This window comes from Pongo pygmaeus, chromosome 14, assembly GCF_028885625.2.
Source record: "Pongo pygmaeus isolate AG05252 chromosome 14, NHGRI_mPonPyg2-v2.0_pri, whole genome shotgun sequence".
In the NCBI taxonomy this organism is placed as follows: Eukaryota; Metazoa; Chordata; class Mammalia; order Primates; family Hominidae; genus Pongo; species Pongo pygmaeus.
In genome coordinates, this window is record NC_072387.2 from 26,687,034 (window position 1) to 26,703,378 (window position 16,345).

Consider the following 16,345-nt stretch of genomic DNA (forward strand, 5'->3'; position numbering starts at 1 on the left):
GGCTTAACAATGGCCGCAATCAAAAATGATCTAAACCCTGATGAGAATGCTGTCCTTCTGCTTGAAGCAGTTTCTTTAACTCTTGTAAATTTTTTCCTAATCCCATGCGAGGCACATATCCCATCTCTTGTATCATATGCTGACTTTGAGGGCTATATAGTTGCTCAGGAATTAGAACTTGTGCTCCCCATTGCTGTAATAAATCTCTCCCCCATAAATTTATAGATACAGAAGTTATAATTGACTGGATAGTCCCAGGTTGTCCATTGGGCCCTTCACAATGCAAAATATAACTACTCTGATATACTTCAGGGGCTTCAGCAACTCCAACTCTGTTAAATTGAATGGGTTGAATTGGCCATGCGGACGGCCAGTGCTGTAGAGAAATGATGGAAATGTCCGCTCCTGTATCTACCAATCCTTTCATTTTTTTTCCTTGAATAGTTATTTCACAGGTAGGACGTTTATCAGTAATGTGATTCACCCAATAAGCTGCTTTGCCTTGTTTATTTGTGCTTCCAAATCCTCCTGTTTGTTTAATTTCACTTTTTCCCATTCCCACATATGGCACAATCAGGAGCTGTGCTATACGCTCTCCTGGCTTTGCTTTCCAGGGAACAGAAGTAGATATAACAATTCGAATTTCCCCATTGTAATCTGAATCAGTGAATCCTGTATGTACTTGCACTCCTTTTAAATTTAAACTAGACCTACCTAGAAGTAATCCTGCCGTCCCCACTGGCATCATCTGACTGGAGACAGCAACATTCTTTAACAGCCCCATTACAAAAAGAGAACCTGGTCCATATTGATTAATAGCTGGTTTAAATTCTTTGAGGAATTTAAAAGGAAAAGGCTCAAATGTAGCCATAATATTCCCCTGTTGATTAGGTGAGTATATTCTAACAGAACTGCCAAGCATCCATATCACCCTCTCATCTAGCTTGCTGGATTCCTGCCTAAATAGAACTGAGAGCAGTCGCTCGAGGCACTGCTGGAACAGTCACTGGGGCAGCTACTTTTTGCCCAGTGTCCTCTGGAAAAGAGAGATCTGGAAAGTCAGGCCACTCTTTTTCTTCAAAATAACGGGGGGTTATAGAGGGATAGGAATAAACCTCTCCCTCCTTTGTCTCTTTAGCGGGCAAGCAAACCTGCTCTGTCACGTCTTCCGTTAGTTACTTTGTTACACTCTCCTTCCTCTGATTCCTCCTCCTTGTCATCTGTATGGAAAGGCTCCAAGGTGGAACAAACCAGAGCCCACACTGACCAGAGAGTTATAGGAATATCCTCAGCACCATCCTTATATGCCTTTTTCAGTGTGTTGCCTACCTTTTCCCAGACCTCTACATTCATAGTTCCTCAGTCTGGAAACCAGGGGCAATATTTCTCTACCACACTAAAATGTTGCATAAGTCAGCTGGTGCTAACCTTCACTCCTCCTTTTCTGAGGAGATGCCAAAGCAGACTCAAGCCTCATGCCTGCTCGACCCTTGTCCATTGTTACCCTGATGCTTCCAAGCTCCCCTTCTTACTCACCACAGGGATTGCTTAAGAGTACTCCGGTGTCCCCCAGCGTAGTTCCACGTTCTCCAACTGTCGCTTCGGCGACCCTTCAACCCGGGTTCGAGCCCCCATGTTGGGCGCCGCTTGCCGAGACCAGCTCGGTCGTGGAGACCCTAACCCAGCAGCACTAGAGGAATTAAAGACATAGACACAGAAATAGAGTGCAGAGTGGGACCAGGGGGCTGACAGCCTTCAGAGCTGAGAGCCACAAACAGAGTCTGACCCACATATTATTGACAGTAAGCCAGTGCTAAGCATTGCTTCTATAGATTATAGATTAGCTAAAAGCATTCCTTATGGGAAACAAAGCATTTTTAGTGAGGAGCAGAGAAACAGGCCTTGGCTGATTATCTGCAGCAAAAGCATGTTGTTAAGGCACAGGCTGCTCCTGCTGTTGTTTCTGGCTTGAGCAGTTTTCCGCTCAGGGGGGCCAGGTTTTCCTTGCCCTGCTCCAGTAAACCAACAACTTCTAGCAGTGTGTGTGATAGCCACCACCAGCATGTCACATTGCTGCAGAAATCCTGTTTATGGCCAGTTTCTTTAAGGCCTGTTTATGACAGGCTTAGGGCTTGCTACCAGCACAAACTAACCTATAAAATTAGCAATGAATTTTTTAAAAGGTAATTCCCAAGGATAGCAAGGATGAGATGAGATGAGCACTCTTTATTAACTAAATTCTGCTGGGGGGAGTTCTAAGTGGCACACCCTGCTGGGAATGTTTGGAAATATTCATCAAGCCCTTTAAAATGCCCATACGCAGCCGGGCACGGTGGCTCACGCCTGTAATCCCAGCACTTTGGGAGGCCAAGGCAGGCAGATCACTTAAGGTCAGGAGTTCGAGACCAGCCTAGCCAACATGGTGAGACCCTGTCTCTACTAAAAATACAAAAATTAACTGGGCATGGTGGCACACACTTGTAGTTCCAGCTACTCAGGAGGCTGAAGCAGGAGAATCGTTTGAACCCGGGAGGCGGAGGTTGCAGTGAGCCGAGATTGTGCCACTTTACTCTAGCCTGGGAGACAGAACAAGACTCCATCTCAAAAAATAAATTAATTAATTAAAATGCCCATAACCTTTGATAGGAACTTACTTTAAAGAAATAATTATGTACACACATATTGATCACAATATGTGTGGTAGAAACATTGGGAATAAACTAAATGTTCAACTGGAAATAATTCCAAGTTGAATTATGTTCTCCACAGTTGTGTCACCCTGGAGCAGTTATTACAGGCCCCTTCTTCCCCACTGCGGTGAGATCCCACATCAAACTTCCTTGGCTGATGTTTAAGGGGGATGCTGTTGCCATTGGGAGCTCCATAGACTTGGATCACTTAACAGCTCTGAGAGATGATATAACTTCCAAGAGACAATCTTATTTGCAACTGGAGTAAAGTCAGTAATAATAATTACACAACGTAGTTTCCTTTTTACTTTTCTCTAAGCAAAATAATGTTCATACAGAAATCAGTAAAATAAGAAAAATGCAGGAAAGGCAAGTACTTTTATTGACTCTTTAAAATGTGTTATAGGTATGACATCATGGAAATTATTTATAGTGAATGCTTAAGGTAAAAGTCACCCACAGATTGTAAAGTTCCTGAAGGCAGTGGCTGCATCTCCTTTTGCCTCTGTTGGGTGTGAACAGCATAAGGTACTGAGCAGGAGCACAGTTAACACTCATCAGAATTTAAAATAGCATCGGTGGTGTTAAAGAAATTGATACATTTTTCTTATTTTCATTACTTATATAAATGTACTATGTACTCAGTTTCACAAAATCATTGAATTTAAATATGATAAAAATCTCTGCCGTAACCTGTTTAGAAAATTAGCAAAAATGAAGGACACTGCTTTTCATCTTCCCTGTACAGTTATTTTTTCTATCTTAAGTTTATTACTGCTATAAATTATTTTCATGCTCATAACCATATTCTTTCTAAATTAGTAAAGACTGTCTTTCCTTGGAAACAATTCATTTTTATTTGGAGAGAAATTTTCAGCAAAGTTTATGTAGTTAGCCCCTTAACCTTACTTAATTTATCCTGTGAATAGAGCCTTCTATAAGACTCACTTTCTTGAACTCCTGGCCTCAAATTCTCCTCCTGCCTCAGCTTCCTGAGTAGCTGAGATTACAGGCTCAGGCCGCCACACCCAGCTTAAAAGTCACTTTCTTACCAAAAAATAAATAAAACCTCATATTTTAAAACTACGTCGCTCTAAAATGTTACAAATAGGTCATCTTCTTAGTATGCATTGCCTTGTAAAAACATTGGTCAAGTCACGATGTAGTCAGCCACCAAGTAGAAATATGTTAAGATTTTTTTGCAGACTTGCTTAATAAGGCAAGGAGGGGGTCAGGTTGTTCTGGGGCCAGCAGAAGGGTCTAAAATACAGGGTAGTGAAAAGATATTAGAGATTGTGAGTTTCCTTTAAATGCTTAACTGTCATTATTAAGATAGCCACATTTTGTGGGGCGAGCCAAACTGCTGAGCTTGGAATAGCATATGCTTGGAATCTGAATATGAATAAGGCCCAGGTGCCACACTTTACACAGATCCTTTGCTAAAGAGGCACTATTTGTCTAACAGGCAAGGACCAGGCTGGCAGTCAGGAAGGCTGGGTTTTGGTGCTGATCTTGTCACCAACTATGCACTCTTGAACAAGTCACTTCACTTCACTATCCTAAGCCTGTTTTCTCATCTGAAAAATAAAGGGGTTAGACTTAGCCTTTTAAATGACATTTTTGTGTGTTTCTACTGACTATAAAATTATTACAGATATCTATGTCTGATGGTAAGATAGTCTAAATATTCAGGAAAACTCCAAGTATAGCGCTCCTAAAAATGGTATGTTGAATGTAAAAAAAAAAAAAAAAAGAAAAGAAAAGGAGAAGGAAAAAATAAAATGAAAAAAACTTTAAAAATGCATGGCCGAGTTGGTAGGAAAGAAGGAAATTCTTTGGAGGCCAAAAAGATCTAGAAAGTATAAATCCAAAAGAGTAAGCAAGTGCAGGAGCTGGCATTTGCCTAGTTAATCCCTCATGATTGAGAACCTCAGATTATAGACACTCATGGGGACCAAGAGATAAGGCCTGGGGTGTCAAAAAGGCCAGAGCAGAGGTTGGATCAAAGAATCCCTGTCACAAAGGTAGGACTTCTCACCGGCAATACTCTGAGTAGGTCAAGTCGAAAAGAGGCCACTCTGGCCGGGCACGGTGGCTCAAGCCTGTAATCCCAGCACTTTGGGAGGCCGAGGCAGGTGCATCACCTGAGGTCAGGAGTTTGAGACCAGCCTGGCTAACAAGGTGAAACCCCGTCTCTACTAAAAATACAAAAGAAAGAAAAATTAGCCGGGCGCAGTGGCGCATGCCTGTAATCGCAGCTACTCGAGAGGCTGAGGCAGAAGAATCGCTTGAACCCGGGATACGGTGGTTGCAGTGAGACAAGATCACACCATCGCACTCCAGCTTGGGCAACAAGAGCGAAACTCCATCTCAAAAAAAAAAGAAAAGAAAAGAGGCCACCCTACAGATGACGGATTTTCACCTTGGTTCTAATGTAGAAAACAAGAGCTCCTTTGATAATTCCTAACCATAAGTAAGCCTTCACTCACATAGTTTTGGAGCTAGAATACATATTATATCTGTGGGTTCTGAAGAACACCAAGCTGAAAATTTGGTTTAAAGTGGACTTGAGTTGGTGAGGCTACAAGGTGCCTACAAGAAATAAACTTAAATCCTCCTTGGAGGAATGCACTTTTAAGTTCCAAAGAATAAGAACCTACAGTTAAGAAAAAGTATGCACGCATGAGGAAATAAGCCACTAAGAGTAAGCAACAACAGAAACTATAGAGTCCAATCTTCAAAGACTACAAATATTGTAATTATTATTTATTTATATTAGAGATGGGGTCTTGCTGTATCACCCAGGCTGAGTACAGTGGTGCTGTCATAGCTCATTGCAGCATTGAACTCCTGGGCTCAAGTGATCCCCCCACCTCATCCCTACAAGCAGCTGGGATAATAGGTGCATGCCACTCTGCCCAACCAAGTTTTATTTTTTATATAAGCACTTTATTTTTATTTATTTATTTATTTTTTTTTTGAGATGGAATCTCGCTCTGTAGCCCAGGCTGGAATGCAGTGGCACGATCTGGCTCACTGTAGCCTCTGCCTCCCAGGCTCAAGCAATTCTTCTGCGTCAGCCTCCTGAGTAGCTGGGATTACAGGCGTGCACCACCCCCCACCGGCTAATTTGTGTATTTTTAGTAGAGATGGGGTTTCACCATGTTGGTCAGTCTGGTCCCGAACTCCTGACTTCGTGATCCGCCTGCCTCGGCCTCCCAAAGTGCTGGGATTACAGGCGTGAGCCACCATGCCCGGCCCCAGGTTTTATTTTTTAAAGATTTGCTTTTTCCACAAAATTTGAATCTTTCAGGCTAGGAATTTGGATTTGGATTTCAGAAGGGTTTGGGGTGCCTGAGGGAGCTATCAGGGTTTTGTTGGTAATTTACATCTATATAAAACGTGAAATAACATTGTCATATTTACTAATGAGGGTGTGTTTCTGACAGTCCACAGTATTCCTCAGTGAGCAGTTCTGTGAGGCATTTCCATCTTACCTCTGTAATGAGAACACTTACATTTTTGTGGAGACATTGGTTGTCATATCTTATGTACCCATGAGTCAAAGAACTATGTATGCCCTCGCCCTTCATTGACTGCAAACCCTAAGGCAAGAAGGTTTGCCTTACTGTTTGGACCACTCCCTGCCAACTTCGTTTTACGTTTCTTACCCAAACTTTTCTTCTCACATACTCATTCATCTTTTAAAAGATTGCTATATAGTTATTGTGTATATATTTGGTGGCTTATCTTAAACCTTTCTTGGAGACAGGTAGGATATACATTATTCAGAAAAAAAGCAAAGTAAAAGAAATATCCCTAGAGCAATGTTTTTCAAACTTTATTGACTTGAGCTCACTCAGGCAGTTTAAAAGACACCCATATACATTTCTGCATGGAAAAAATTAACTTTTGTTTTAACAAAAAATAGAGAGGGACAAAATAATTTAAAATCTACTAAAGTGTGTAGACATATTCAATACACTAAAGAGCTTTATTTTCCCGTAACGTCAGTGGTAGGGGAAATGGTAAGGTTTTGGATAAGAACCTTAGAGAAGACTTACTATTTTGGGTCAGCTGGCCAATCTTAAAATGTGGGGATTTTAAAGACCATCTTGTTCTGATTTATTCCCAGAGACATTATGAGTAAACTTAAAAACAAAGTATATTCAAAAACGAAATGGTCAGTGTGTTTATCAGTGGACTACTCTTATTAAAAGTGAGGCTTACATAATAAAAAAAATATCACTCTAGGAATTCTAAGGGGAAGAAAGGAAAACTGTGGGGCTAGAGGAGTAGTTCTTTTAGAAAATGTCACATAAATGTCTAGTTAAAAAGTACTACTAACATTTCCTACTAATGTTAGTGTTCAGCTTTATCTGAAAATCCTCAGTGATACATATTAACATTTTTTCCTAAGGCAGCCATTGCCTGTTTGGGCAATTATAATTCTTTTTTAAGTTTGTCATTATATCAAGCCAAAATCTATCCTGCTATACAGGGGAAGTCTAATCCTCTTCTCTGTGAACATACTTCAAATGTTTGAAGAAAGTCCTGTGTGATCTAGGTTCTGTGCCCACTAGGTTAAGTTTACCTAGCCTCCTCTGCTGTTTTTCATGTGATGTGGTTTTAGGGCCCCTCTCCAGCCACGATAGGAGGTTGATCTGAGCTTGTGACTTCCCATTTGTTCTTTCTTCAGGTGCTTTGTTCTTTGCTAGGTTATACTAGTCAGGGTGATCTCTTACTTTCTCTTAAGTTCTTCTATAAAATTGAAACCTATAAGTAAGCACACATTTGAAAGAATACATATACAGACTACTCTTAAGTGATGTTTTATCTATATTATAGATTCCCACAAGATATTTCTTTTAAATTTCAGAAAACAAGAATTACATCCCTAAGAAGCTGGCTTCCAGATTAAACAACCTGCTTGTTTCTTGGCAAATAAGTATGCTTTAAGATGCATAATGTAGTTTTATGTTTTCTCAACATATTAAACAAATGCATTTTTATTTTTGTGTTTTCAGACAGTGGCCAGAACTATAGTGCCAGTAGTAAAGGTGAACGACTAAATGCCAGACTCAGAGCTTTACCTGGGACAAATGAACCTTATGAAAGTAGCAGTAACAAAGAAATAGGCAAGTACTCTCCACCCAGTTCCTCCAGGCATAGCAGGTCTGAAGAAGACTGGTGAGATGGCCAAAAGGTGTCGCTGGGAATTCTTAAGAATTTGATATTTACAGATAAAATTTAAAATGACTTGGGAGACCATTTCTGTTTACTCTGAGTTATTCATTTTGATTATGAGCCTGATGGTTTCACATTTGTTTTGTTTTGTTTGTTTACATAACTCTAACATGACAATCTCTTTTGAAACCTAGATGCGTCCTATGTGGACCCACTTGGCCCTCAAATAGAAAGACCAAAAACTGCAGCCAAAAAAAGGATTGATGAGGATGATTTTGCTGATGAAGAATTAGGAGATGATTTGCTTCCAGAATAATATTCACTTTAATATGTTATTTATTAAAGGAAAGAAATTGCCTTATGAGATCATCCTCATGTTAAACGTTGGATTAAATATCTAACCTGCAATTTTTTTTCACTGTCAAAACTTTAAATAAGTGTATTCTATTCTGTACGTATGCATTTAAGTTGTTTTTTTCTTTTAAGGAATAAAAACAGGTAAAACTAATACTTTAGGCCAGTGACTTCCTTAGCTTTTTGAAAACATTGACACACAGGAAGAAATAAATTTCATAACACAACCTAGTACATATCTGTGTATGTAGTCATAAAAATTTTCCCTTATTATTGCAATACATGCTAATATTTTCTATAATTTCATTCAAACAAAGTGCTAGTAGTGAAGTCACTACATTGATTTCATGGCTTGCAGCTTGAAAAATGCTGTGTGGACATAGACACAATTTCTATTCATACTTAAATTGCTTGGAGTTCGGAAATTCTTTGGAAGATTTGCCTCGTGGGGATTAGAAACACTATTAAAACAATTATGTTTTGGAAGCAGTATAAAGCGTAATGGGATTAAATACCAAACCATAACCCTAGTGCTCCTTTCCGAAGTTCCTTTCTACTTCAGCCCAGGGGTGTGCACCAATAGCACAGAGCAATAACAACTCTTAAGATTGCTTTTCCCATTTGTGACTTACTTAGTGGGGTGGGGGCAGGACTGCCTGCATTTTTCTTTAGCAATGTGTTTGCCTGGTCTAGAGTCTCCAGAGGAATTATAATGCTGAGGAAGTCAGCAGAAGTGGCTTATCTGTAACACTATACCAAAGAGAATGGACCCCTCAATCATCTTACTTACCATTGTCTCTGCAATGTGCATGCTGCTCTTAGCTGCGAGGGAGGAAAACTAGACCACATTCCTTGCTCCCAAAGTAGGTTATGCTCTAATTGATGAGACAGCCAACAAATACAGTAAACATCCAGTATGTGCAGAGAAGTCATTAAAATTTGGGGGGTACAGTAGTGAAAAAGAACTATACCTCGCCCTCAAGAAGCTTAAATTCTGGTGGGGAAGATGGAAAATACATTTTGTTCGTTTGGGTTTTTTTTGAGATGGAATCTCACTCTGTCGCCCAGGCTGGAGTGCAGTGGTGCGATGTTGGCTCACTGCAACCTCCACCTCCTGGTTTCAAGCGATGCTCCTGCCTTAGCCTCCTGAGTTGCTGGGATTATAGGCGCGCACCACCACGCCTGGCTAATTTTTGTATTTTTAGTCAGACGGGGTTTCACCATGTTGGTCAGGCTGGTCTCGAATTCTTGACCTCGTGATCCGCCCACCTTGGCCTCCCAGAGCTAGGATTACAGGTGTGAGCCAGTGTGCCTGGCCAGAAAATATGTTTTTAAAGGACTCTGGATATTGTTAATTACAGTTAAGAGAACAAAATGGAGTAATACAATAGGTAGTGATTATGGAGGAGGGACTCTAAGAGGTGGCCTTGGTATTAACACTAGAATGGTGAGAAGAAAGCAGTGTTCTGAGCAGAAGGAGCAGCAAGTGCTGCACACTGAAAAATGAATGATCTGGATGTGTCACAGGGTTATTGAGCTACAATGACAGTGAGTGAGAGGGTTTGGGATCCAGCAATGTGGGTGGTGTGCTACATGGGCAGGAAAGGGAAAGGAGATGAGATCCAAAAGGTAGGCAGGGTTCAGAGCATGTACAGCCTTATAAAGACAGTTTGGATCTCATTCTAGTTACTATAGAACAGCTGCTAGAAGGTTTCATGCAAGGGAGGTGAGTGAAGCGTTTTCATTTAACCTTTGGAAACCAGTCATCACACTGGTCTCCATGAAGATGAAGTGGGCAAGTGGGATGGAAGGGAAGAGTGGAAACTACTAGCAGTAGCCTGGGTAAGAGATGAAAGCAATTGAGACCAGGTTTTTAGCAATAGAAAATTGTGAGAATTGGTCAGATTCAGCATATATTTGGAGGCAGAGCTGAGAGTTACTTACTAAGGGATTGGATGTGGATTGTGAGGGAAAGAGAGGAAAAGATGATGCCAAAATTTGTGGCTAAGGAACGGAGTGGCTAGTGTTGTCTTTTTGGTAAGACAGGAATAGATTTGGGGGGGAAATAAGTAGATGTATTTTACCCATGTTAAATTTGTCTCAAGCATTCAATTTGAGATACAAAGAATGCAGTTAATCTTTAAAATCTGGAGGTCACAGAAGTGAGGGCTACAGGTAGAGATGTGGGATCCATCTATGTACACTTCGTACTTAAAACCATGAAACTGAATGAGATCACTTAGGTCTGAGAGTGAGGCTAGAGAAGAAGTATAAGCAATGTGCTCGTGAGTACAGGAGAAAAAGGATGGCTCAGCAGAAGAAACTGAGAAGAGCAACAAGTGATGTAGGAGGTTTCAGGATTCAAACTTCCAGTTCTGAGAAGGATGCAGTAGGTCATGGAAGCCCTCTGTAGCAGCTGGGGAAGAAAACAAATCATTGCAAAAATCGTGTTCAAAGTCTCTGGAGATCTGTGGAAGTAATAAAGCTAAAAATTGCAGAGAGGAAAGAGCCTTTTTTTTTTTTTTTTTTTTTGAGACAGAGTCTTGCTCGTCGCCCAGGCTGGAGTGCAGTGGCGCGATCTCGGCTCACTGCAATCTCTGCCTCCCAATTCTCTGGGTTCAAGCAATTCTCTGCCTCAGCCTCCCAAGTAGCTGGGATTACAGGTGCCTGCCACCATGCCTGGCTAATATTTGTATTTTTAGTAGAGACGGGGTTTCACCATCTTGGCCAGAGGCTGATCTTGAACTCCTGACCTCGTGATCCACCCGTCTCGGCCTCCCAAAGTGCTGGGATGACAGGCATGAGTCACCGCGCCTGGCCCAAAAGAGCCATTTCTAAATGAACTGCTGATCCTGCCTGTTTTTCTGGAGATATTTGCCAGTTCTAGGCATGGGCTAAGAACTGTGCTTTCCTCAGGGAAAAAGCGTCATCTAGAGAAACTAGCAGAGTTTTTCAGGTGGTCATTTGGGGTTGGCATGACAAACTGGAAACTTAGAGAAGCCCCAAATGTATGGCTGGCTTTCCACCATGGGGCATTTGCTGGAGTGCTGCTTCAGCTGGGGTAATGCTGGAGGCTAGGGAACTGGGATGGAGGTTTTAAGGGCTTAAATCTCCCATAGTTCTTAGGGGACGATGTCCTGCTAGGGGGAAAGGCTTTCCACAAGATATTTGCTATTTAGTCTACCCTCAAGATAATTGCTATTTTGGGGGCCGGGCATAGTGGCTCACACCTGTAATCCCAGCACTTTGGGAGGAGGCGGATGGATCACTTGAGGTCAGGAGTTTGAGACCAGCCTGGTCAATATGGCAAAAACCTGTCTCTACTAAAAATACAAAATTTAGCTGGGCATAGTGCTCATCTGTAATTCCAGCTACTTGGGAGGCTGAGGCAGGAGAATCTCTTTAACCCAGGAGGCAGAGGTTGCAGTGAGTCAAGACTGCACCACTGCACTCCAGCCTGGGCAACAAAGCAAGACTCCGTCTTGAAGAAAAAAAAAAAAAGATATTTGCTATTTTTTGAATCTGCATGGGGGCAGGAGGCTAACGATCTAAAGTCAAAACCTGGAGGGACCAACTTGACTCTCCATCTTTCTCAGCTGAGGAGACAAATCTAGGCTCCTAATCAAAAGCCTAGAAGGACAAACATGAATCAACAGTGGACTGACCCTTATACAAAAACTGCAGCCCAGGCTGGGTGAGGTGGCTCATGCCTGTAATCCCAGTGCTTTTGGAGGTTGAGGCAAGAGGATTGCTTGAGGCCAGGAGTTCAAGGCCAGCCTGGGCAACATAGTGATACCCTGTCTCTATAAAAAATAAAAAAATTAGCCGGGGCATGGTGGCATGCACCTATAGTCCCCACTATTCGAGAGGCTGAGGCAGGAGGATCACTCGAGACCAGGACTTCAGGGTTACAGTGAGCTGTGATTGTATCACTGCACTCCAGCCTGGGCAACAGAAGGAGGAGACCCTGCAACTCAGCTCAATCCCTGACTGGACTGAAGTAATTAGTCCTGAATCCTCTCTGCCTAAGAGAGGAAAGAGGACCTTTCTATGGTAAGAATATCATTTGCAGTCTCTATGGTTCTTATATATACAATGCTTGGCATGTAATAAAAAAAAATTACTGTGGCCGGGCACGGTGGCTTACGCCTGTAATCCCAGCACTTTGGGTGGTCAAGGCGGGCAGATCACGAGGTCAGGAGATCAAGACCATCCTGACCAACACGGTGAAACCCCATCTCTACTAAAAAATACAAAAAATTAGCCAGGCGTGATGGCAGGCACCTGTAGTCCCAGCTACTTGGGAGGCTGAGGCAGGAGAATGGCATGAACCCAGGAGGTGGACTTTGCAGTGAGCAGATATTGCGCCACTGCACTCCAGCCTGGGCGACAGAGCAAGACTCTGTCTCACGAAAAAAAAAAAATTACTAGAATGCAAGGAGTCAAGAAAATATGACCAGCAATCAAGAGAAACTATAAATAGAAGCAGTCCTCTAGATAATCCAGATAATGGATTTAACAAACAAGGACTTTGTGACTAGTGTGTTAAGTTAATAAAATGGATAAAAAGATGGAAAATTCCAATTGAATGTTGGAATCTGTGAAAAAGAGTCAAATAACTTAAAACTGAAAGACACAATATCTGAAATTAACTTATTTGGATGGATTGAACAATGTACCAGACACAGCAGATGTCAGGATTAGTGAGTAGGTCAATAGAAAAATATCCAAACTAAAGCAAAGAGAAATAAGACTGGAAAAATAAAGCAGCTGACAAGAGACACTTGGGACACAGTCAAGAGTTTAAATAATTATAATGGGAATCCTGGAAGGAGTGGAAGAGAAAATAGGGTAGAATTCACATTAGAAGAGATAATGTCTACAATTTCCCCAAATTGAAAAAGACATAAAGCCACAGATTTAGGAAGTTCAGTGAGCACCAAGGAGATACAAAGAAGACCACGCTGTAGTTACACTGTGCTCAAACTGCTAAAACCCACAAAGTCCTTAAGATAAGCAGAATTACAAGGACACAGTACTTTCAGAGGAACATTAATAAGATTTATGGCTAACTTTTCAATAAAACTAAGGAACCAGAAGACAATAAAATGGTATCCTTAAGGTGCTGAAAAACAAAAAAATTAAAAGTCTGCCAACCTAGAATTATATTCCAGTGAATATATCCTGTAAACTTTAAAGTTAAAGACTTTCAGGCCGGGCGCAGAGGCCCATGCCTGTAATCTCAGCACTTTGGGAGGCTGAGGAGGGTGGATCGCCTGAAGTCAGGAGTTCAAGACCGGCCTTGCCAACATGGTGAAACCCCGTCTCTACTAAAAAATACAAATATTAGCCAGGCATGGTGGCAGGCACCTGTAATCCCAACTACTGAGGCAGGAGAATCACTTGAAGCTGGGAGGCGGAGGTTGCAGTGAGCTGAGACAGCACCACTGCACTGCAGCCTGGGCGACAGAGCAAGACTGTCTCAAAAAAAAAAAAAAATCTTTTCAGACAAACAAAATTTGAGAAAATTAATTACCAGAAGACTAGCTCCACAGAAAATGCTAAAAAGTCCTACAGGCTAAAGGAAGATGATCCTAGAAAGAAGCATGAAATGACAGAAACTGATCACAAAGTTGAAAAATAATGAAAAGCACCAGAAAGGTATGGGGATATATAAAAGAATATTGACTATTTAAAACAACAATAATAATGCCTTGTGGAATTTTAAGATATATAGAAATAAAATAATGACAATACTAGTCCAAAGATTGGGATTGGGTATTAAACGAAGTTTCATATATCATTCAGACAGTGCTAGACTATAATGAGGAGTGTTTTGCAGAATGTACAATGAAAAAAGTAATGGTACAACTAATGAATATGGAAAGAATGATAAAATCAGCCAGGTGCACTGGCTCATGCCTGTAATCCCAGCACATTGAAAGGCCGAGGCAGAAGGATTGCTTGAAGGCAGGAGTTTGAGACCAGCCTGGGCAACAAAGCAAGACACTGTCTCTACAAAAAATTAAAAAATAAGCCAGGTACAGTAGCAAGTGCCTATAGTCCCAGCTATTTAGGAGGCTGAGGTGGGAGGATCACTTGAGCCCAAGAGTTTGAGGCTACAGTGAGCTATGATGGCACCACTGTACTCCAGTCTGAGTGGCAGAGTGTGACACTATCTCTAAAAATAAATAGATTACTAATAACTAATAGATAAATAAATAAAATGAAAATCACCACTTTGCAACCACCACAATATTAATTAATCCAAGCAAGAATCATCACTGATTGCTAAAGCAAGTGAAGGAAAGTTTGATGAGAATAGCATATTTACATAGCCCCAAAGTTTTCCCCCATGAATTACTTATTAATTATAAGAGGAAGAAAAGAAATTTTATATTGGAGAAACCTGGTGGTACCTTAATCATGACCAAAGTTAACACAGCCAATAATGGGACGAATAAAATCCTTATGCCTCCTGACGTGAGACACTGGAAAGATACGAGATTACCTAGTCAATATTCCTGCCAAAAAACCTAACCTGAACCGAATCATGAAGAAATATCATAAACTGAAGAACATTTGACAAAATAACTAGCCTCTACTTTTCAAAAATGTCAAGGCCATGAAAGGCAAAAAAATGTCTGAGGAACTGTTCCAGATTAAGGAAGACTACAGCAGGCTGGGTTCAGTGACTCACGCCTATAATCTCAGGACTTTGGGAGGCCAAGGCGGCTGGATCGCTTGAGGACAGGAGTTCAAGACCAGCCTGGCCAACATAGCGGGACCCCCCATCTCTACTAAAAATACAAAAAATTAGCTGGGCCTGTTGGTGCATGCCTGTAGTGCCAGCTTCTTGGGAGGCTGAAGAACGAGAATCAGTTTAATCCAGGAGGTGGAGATTGCAATGAGCCAAGATTGCACCACTGCACTCCAGCCTGGGCAACAGAGTGAGACTCTGTCAAAAAAACAAAAAAGGAAGGAAGGAAGGAGGGAGGGAGGGAAGGAAGGAAGGAAGGGGAGAAGAGAGAAAGAGAGAAAGAAAAAAGGAAGGAAGGAAGGGGGGAGAGGAGGGGAGGGAAGAGGAGGGGAGGGAAGGGGAAGGGAGGGCAGAGGAGGGGAGGGAAGGGGAGAGGAAGGAAGACTAAAGAGACATGTCAACAAAATGTAATGCATGATCCTTGATGAGATCCTGGACTAGGGGAATTTTGCTTTAAGGGACATTAAAGAGACAGCTGGTAAAATGGGAATAGGAATGTACAGATGCTCCTCAACTTATGATGGGGCTGTGTCCTGATAAACCCATTGTTAAAAAATACCACACGTTGAAAATACATTTATTACTCTGTTATACCAGTCATAAAGATGAAAAATCATAGCTTGAACTATCATTAAATCCAGATGCTCCTCGACTTAACCATAGGGTTATGTCCCAATAAGCTTATCACAAAGTCGAACAATCATAATTGAACAATCATAAGCTGGAGACCATCTATATTAGATAAGTATTTGTAAAATGTCTTAATTTTTAGAATTGCACTACAGTTACATAAGTGAATGTCTTTGTTCCTGAGAAGTACACACAGGGGCTGTGGGACAAAGTGTCCCAATTTCTGCAACTTGATGACTCAGTGGTTCCGAAGAAAGCACAGTGAAAAAGCAATGTGGAGAAATGTCAACAAATAGTGGAACTGAGTGAAGGGTACGTGGAGTTCCTTCATATTCTTCTTACAACTTATCTATAAGTCTGAAATTATTTCAAAATAAAAGTTTTTTTTTTTAAGCTAATGTAGCTGGGCGTGGTGGTGTACACCTGTAGTTCTAGCTACTCAAGAGGCTGAGGCAGGATGATGGCTTGAGTCCAGGGGTTCCAGGTTACAGTGGGCTATGATAGCACCACTGCACTCCAGCCTTGGTGACAAAGCAAGTCCCCGTGCCTAAAAATAATAAATAAAAATAAAAAAGCTAATGGAGGACAAAATGTAATGATAAAAAATACTTGATTAATCCAAAGAAAGGCAGGTAAAGGAGAAATAAAGGAATAAAGAGCAGATGAACAAAGAGAAAACAAGCAGCAAGATAGGACTTAAACCTATTTATGGGGGAGGAGCCAA

General features: G+C 41.3%; 2 protein-coding genes across 44 annotated transcripts in view; one reads left to right on the plus strand and one right to left on the minus strand.

Moving 5' to 3' along the window:
• Positions 1-8,385, plus strand: part of IFT88 (intraflagellar transport 88) — a 133,856-nt gene extending 125,471 nt beyond the window's left edge. For 30 of the 37 annotated variants that reach the window (XM_054447248.2, XM_054447257.2, XM_063650569.1 and 27 more), the window contains 2 exons: positions 7,718-7,828; positions 8,072-8,385. In XM_054447248.2, coding sequence (XP_054303223.2) covers positions 7,718-7,828; positions 8,072-8,193 — 233 coding nt within the window. In that variant the 3' untranslated portion in view covers positions 8,194-8,385. Of the gene's footprint in view, positions 1-7,717; positions 7,829-8,071 lie in introns of those variants that run through there. The other 7 variants (XM_054447256.2, XM_063650583.1, XM_063650585.1 and 4 more) reach the window with 2 other exon arrangements.
• EEF1AKMT1 (EEF1A lysine methyltransferase 1) overlaps positions 1-16,345 on the minus strand; it is a 208,275-nt gene that overhangs the window by 106,204 nt on the left and 85,726 nt on the right. Inside the window, exon 6 of one of the 7 annotated variants that reach the window (XM_054447262.2) lies at positions 1,662-1,690. The exons of 4 other annotated variants lie outside the window; for them this stretch is intronic. In XM_054447262.2, the coding sequence (XP_054303237.2) occupies positions 1,677-1,690 (14 nt within the window). In that variant the 3' untranslated portion in view covers positions 1,662-1,676. Of the gene's footprint in view, positions 1-1,661; positions 1,691-2,554; positions 3,951-6,284; positions 7,467-16,345 lie in introns of those variants that run through there. 2 more of the 7 variants (XM_063650601.1, XM_054447265.2) reach the window with 2 other exon arrangements.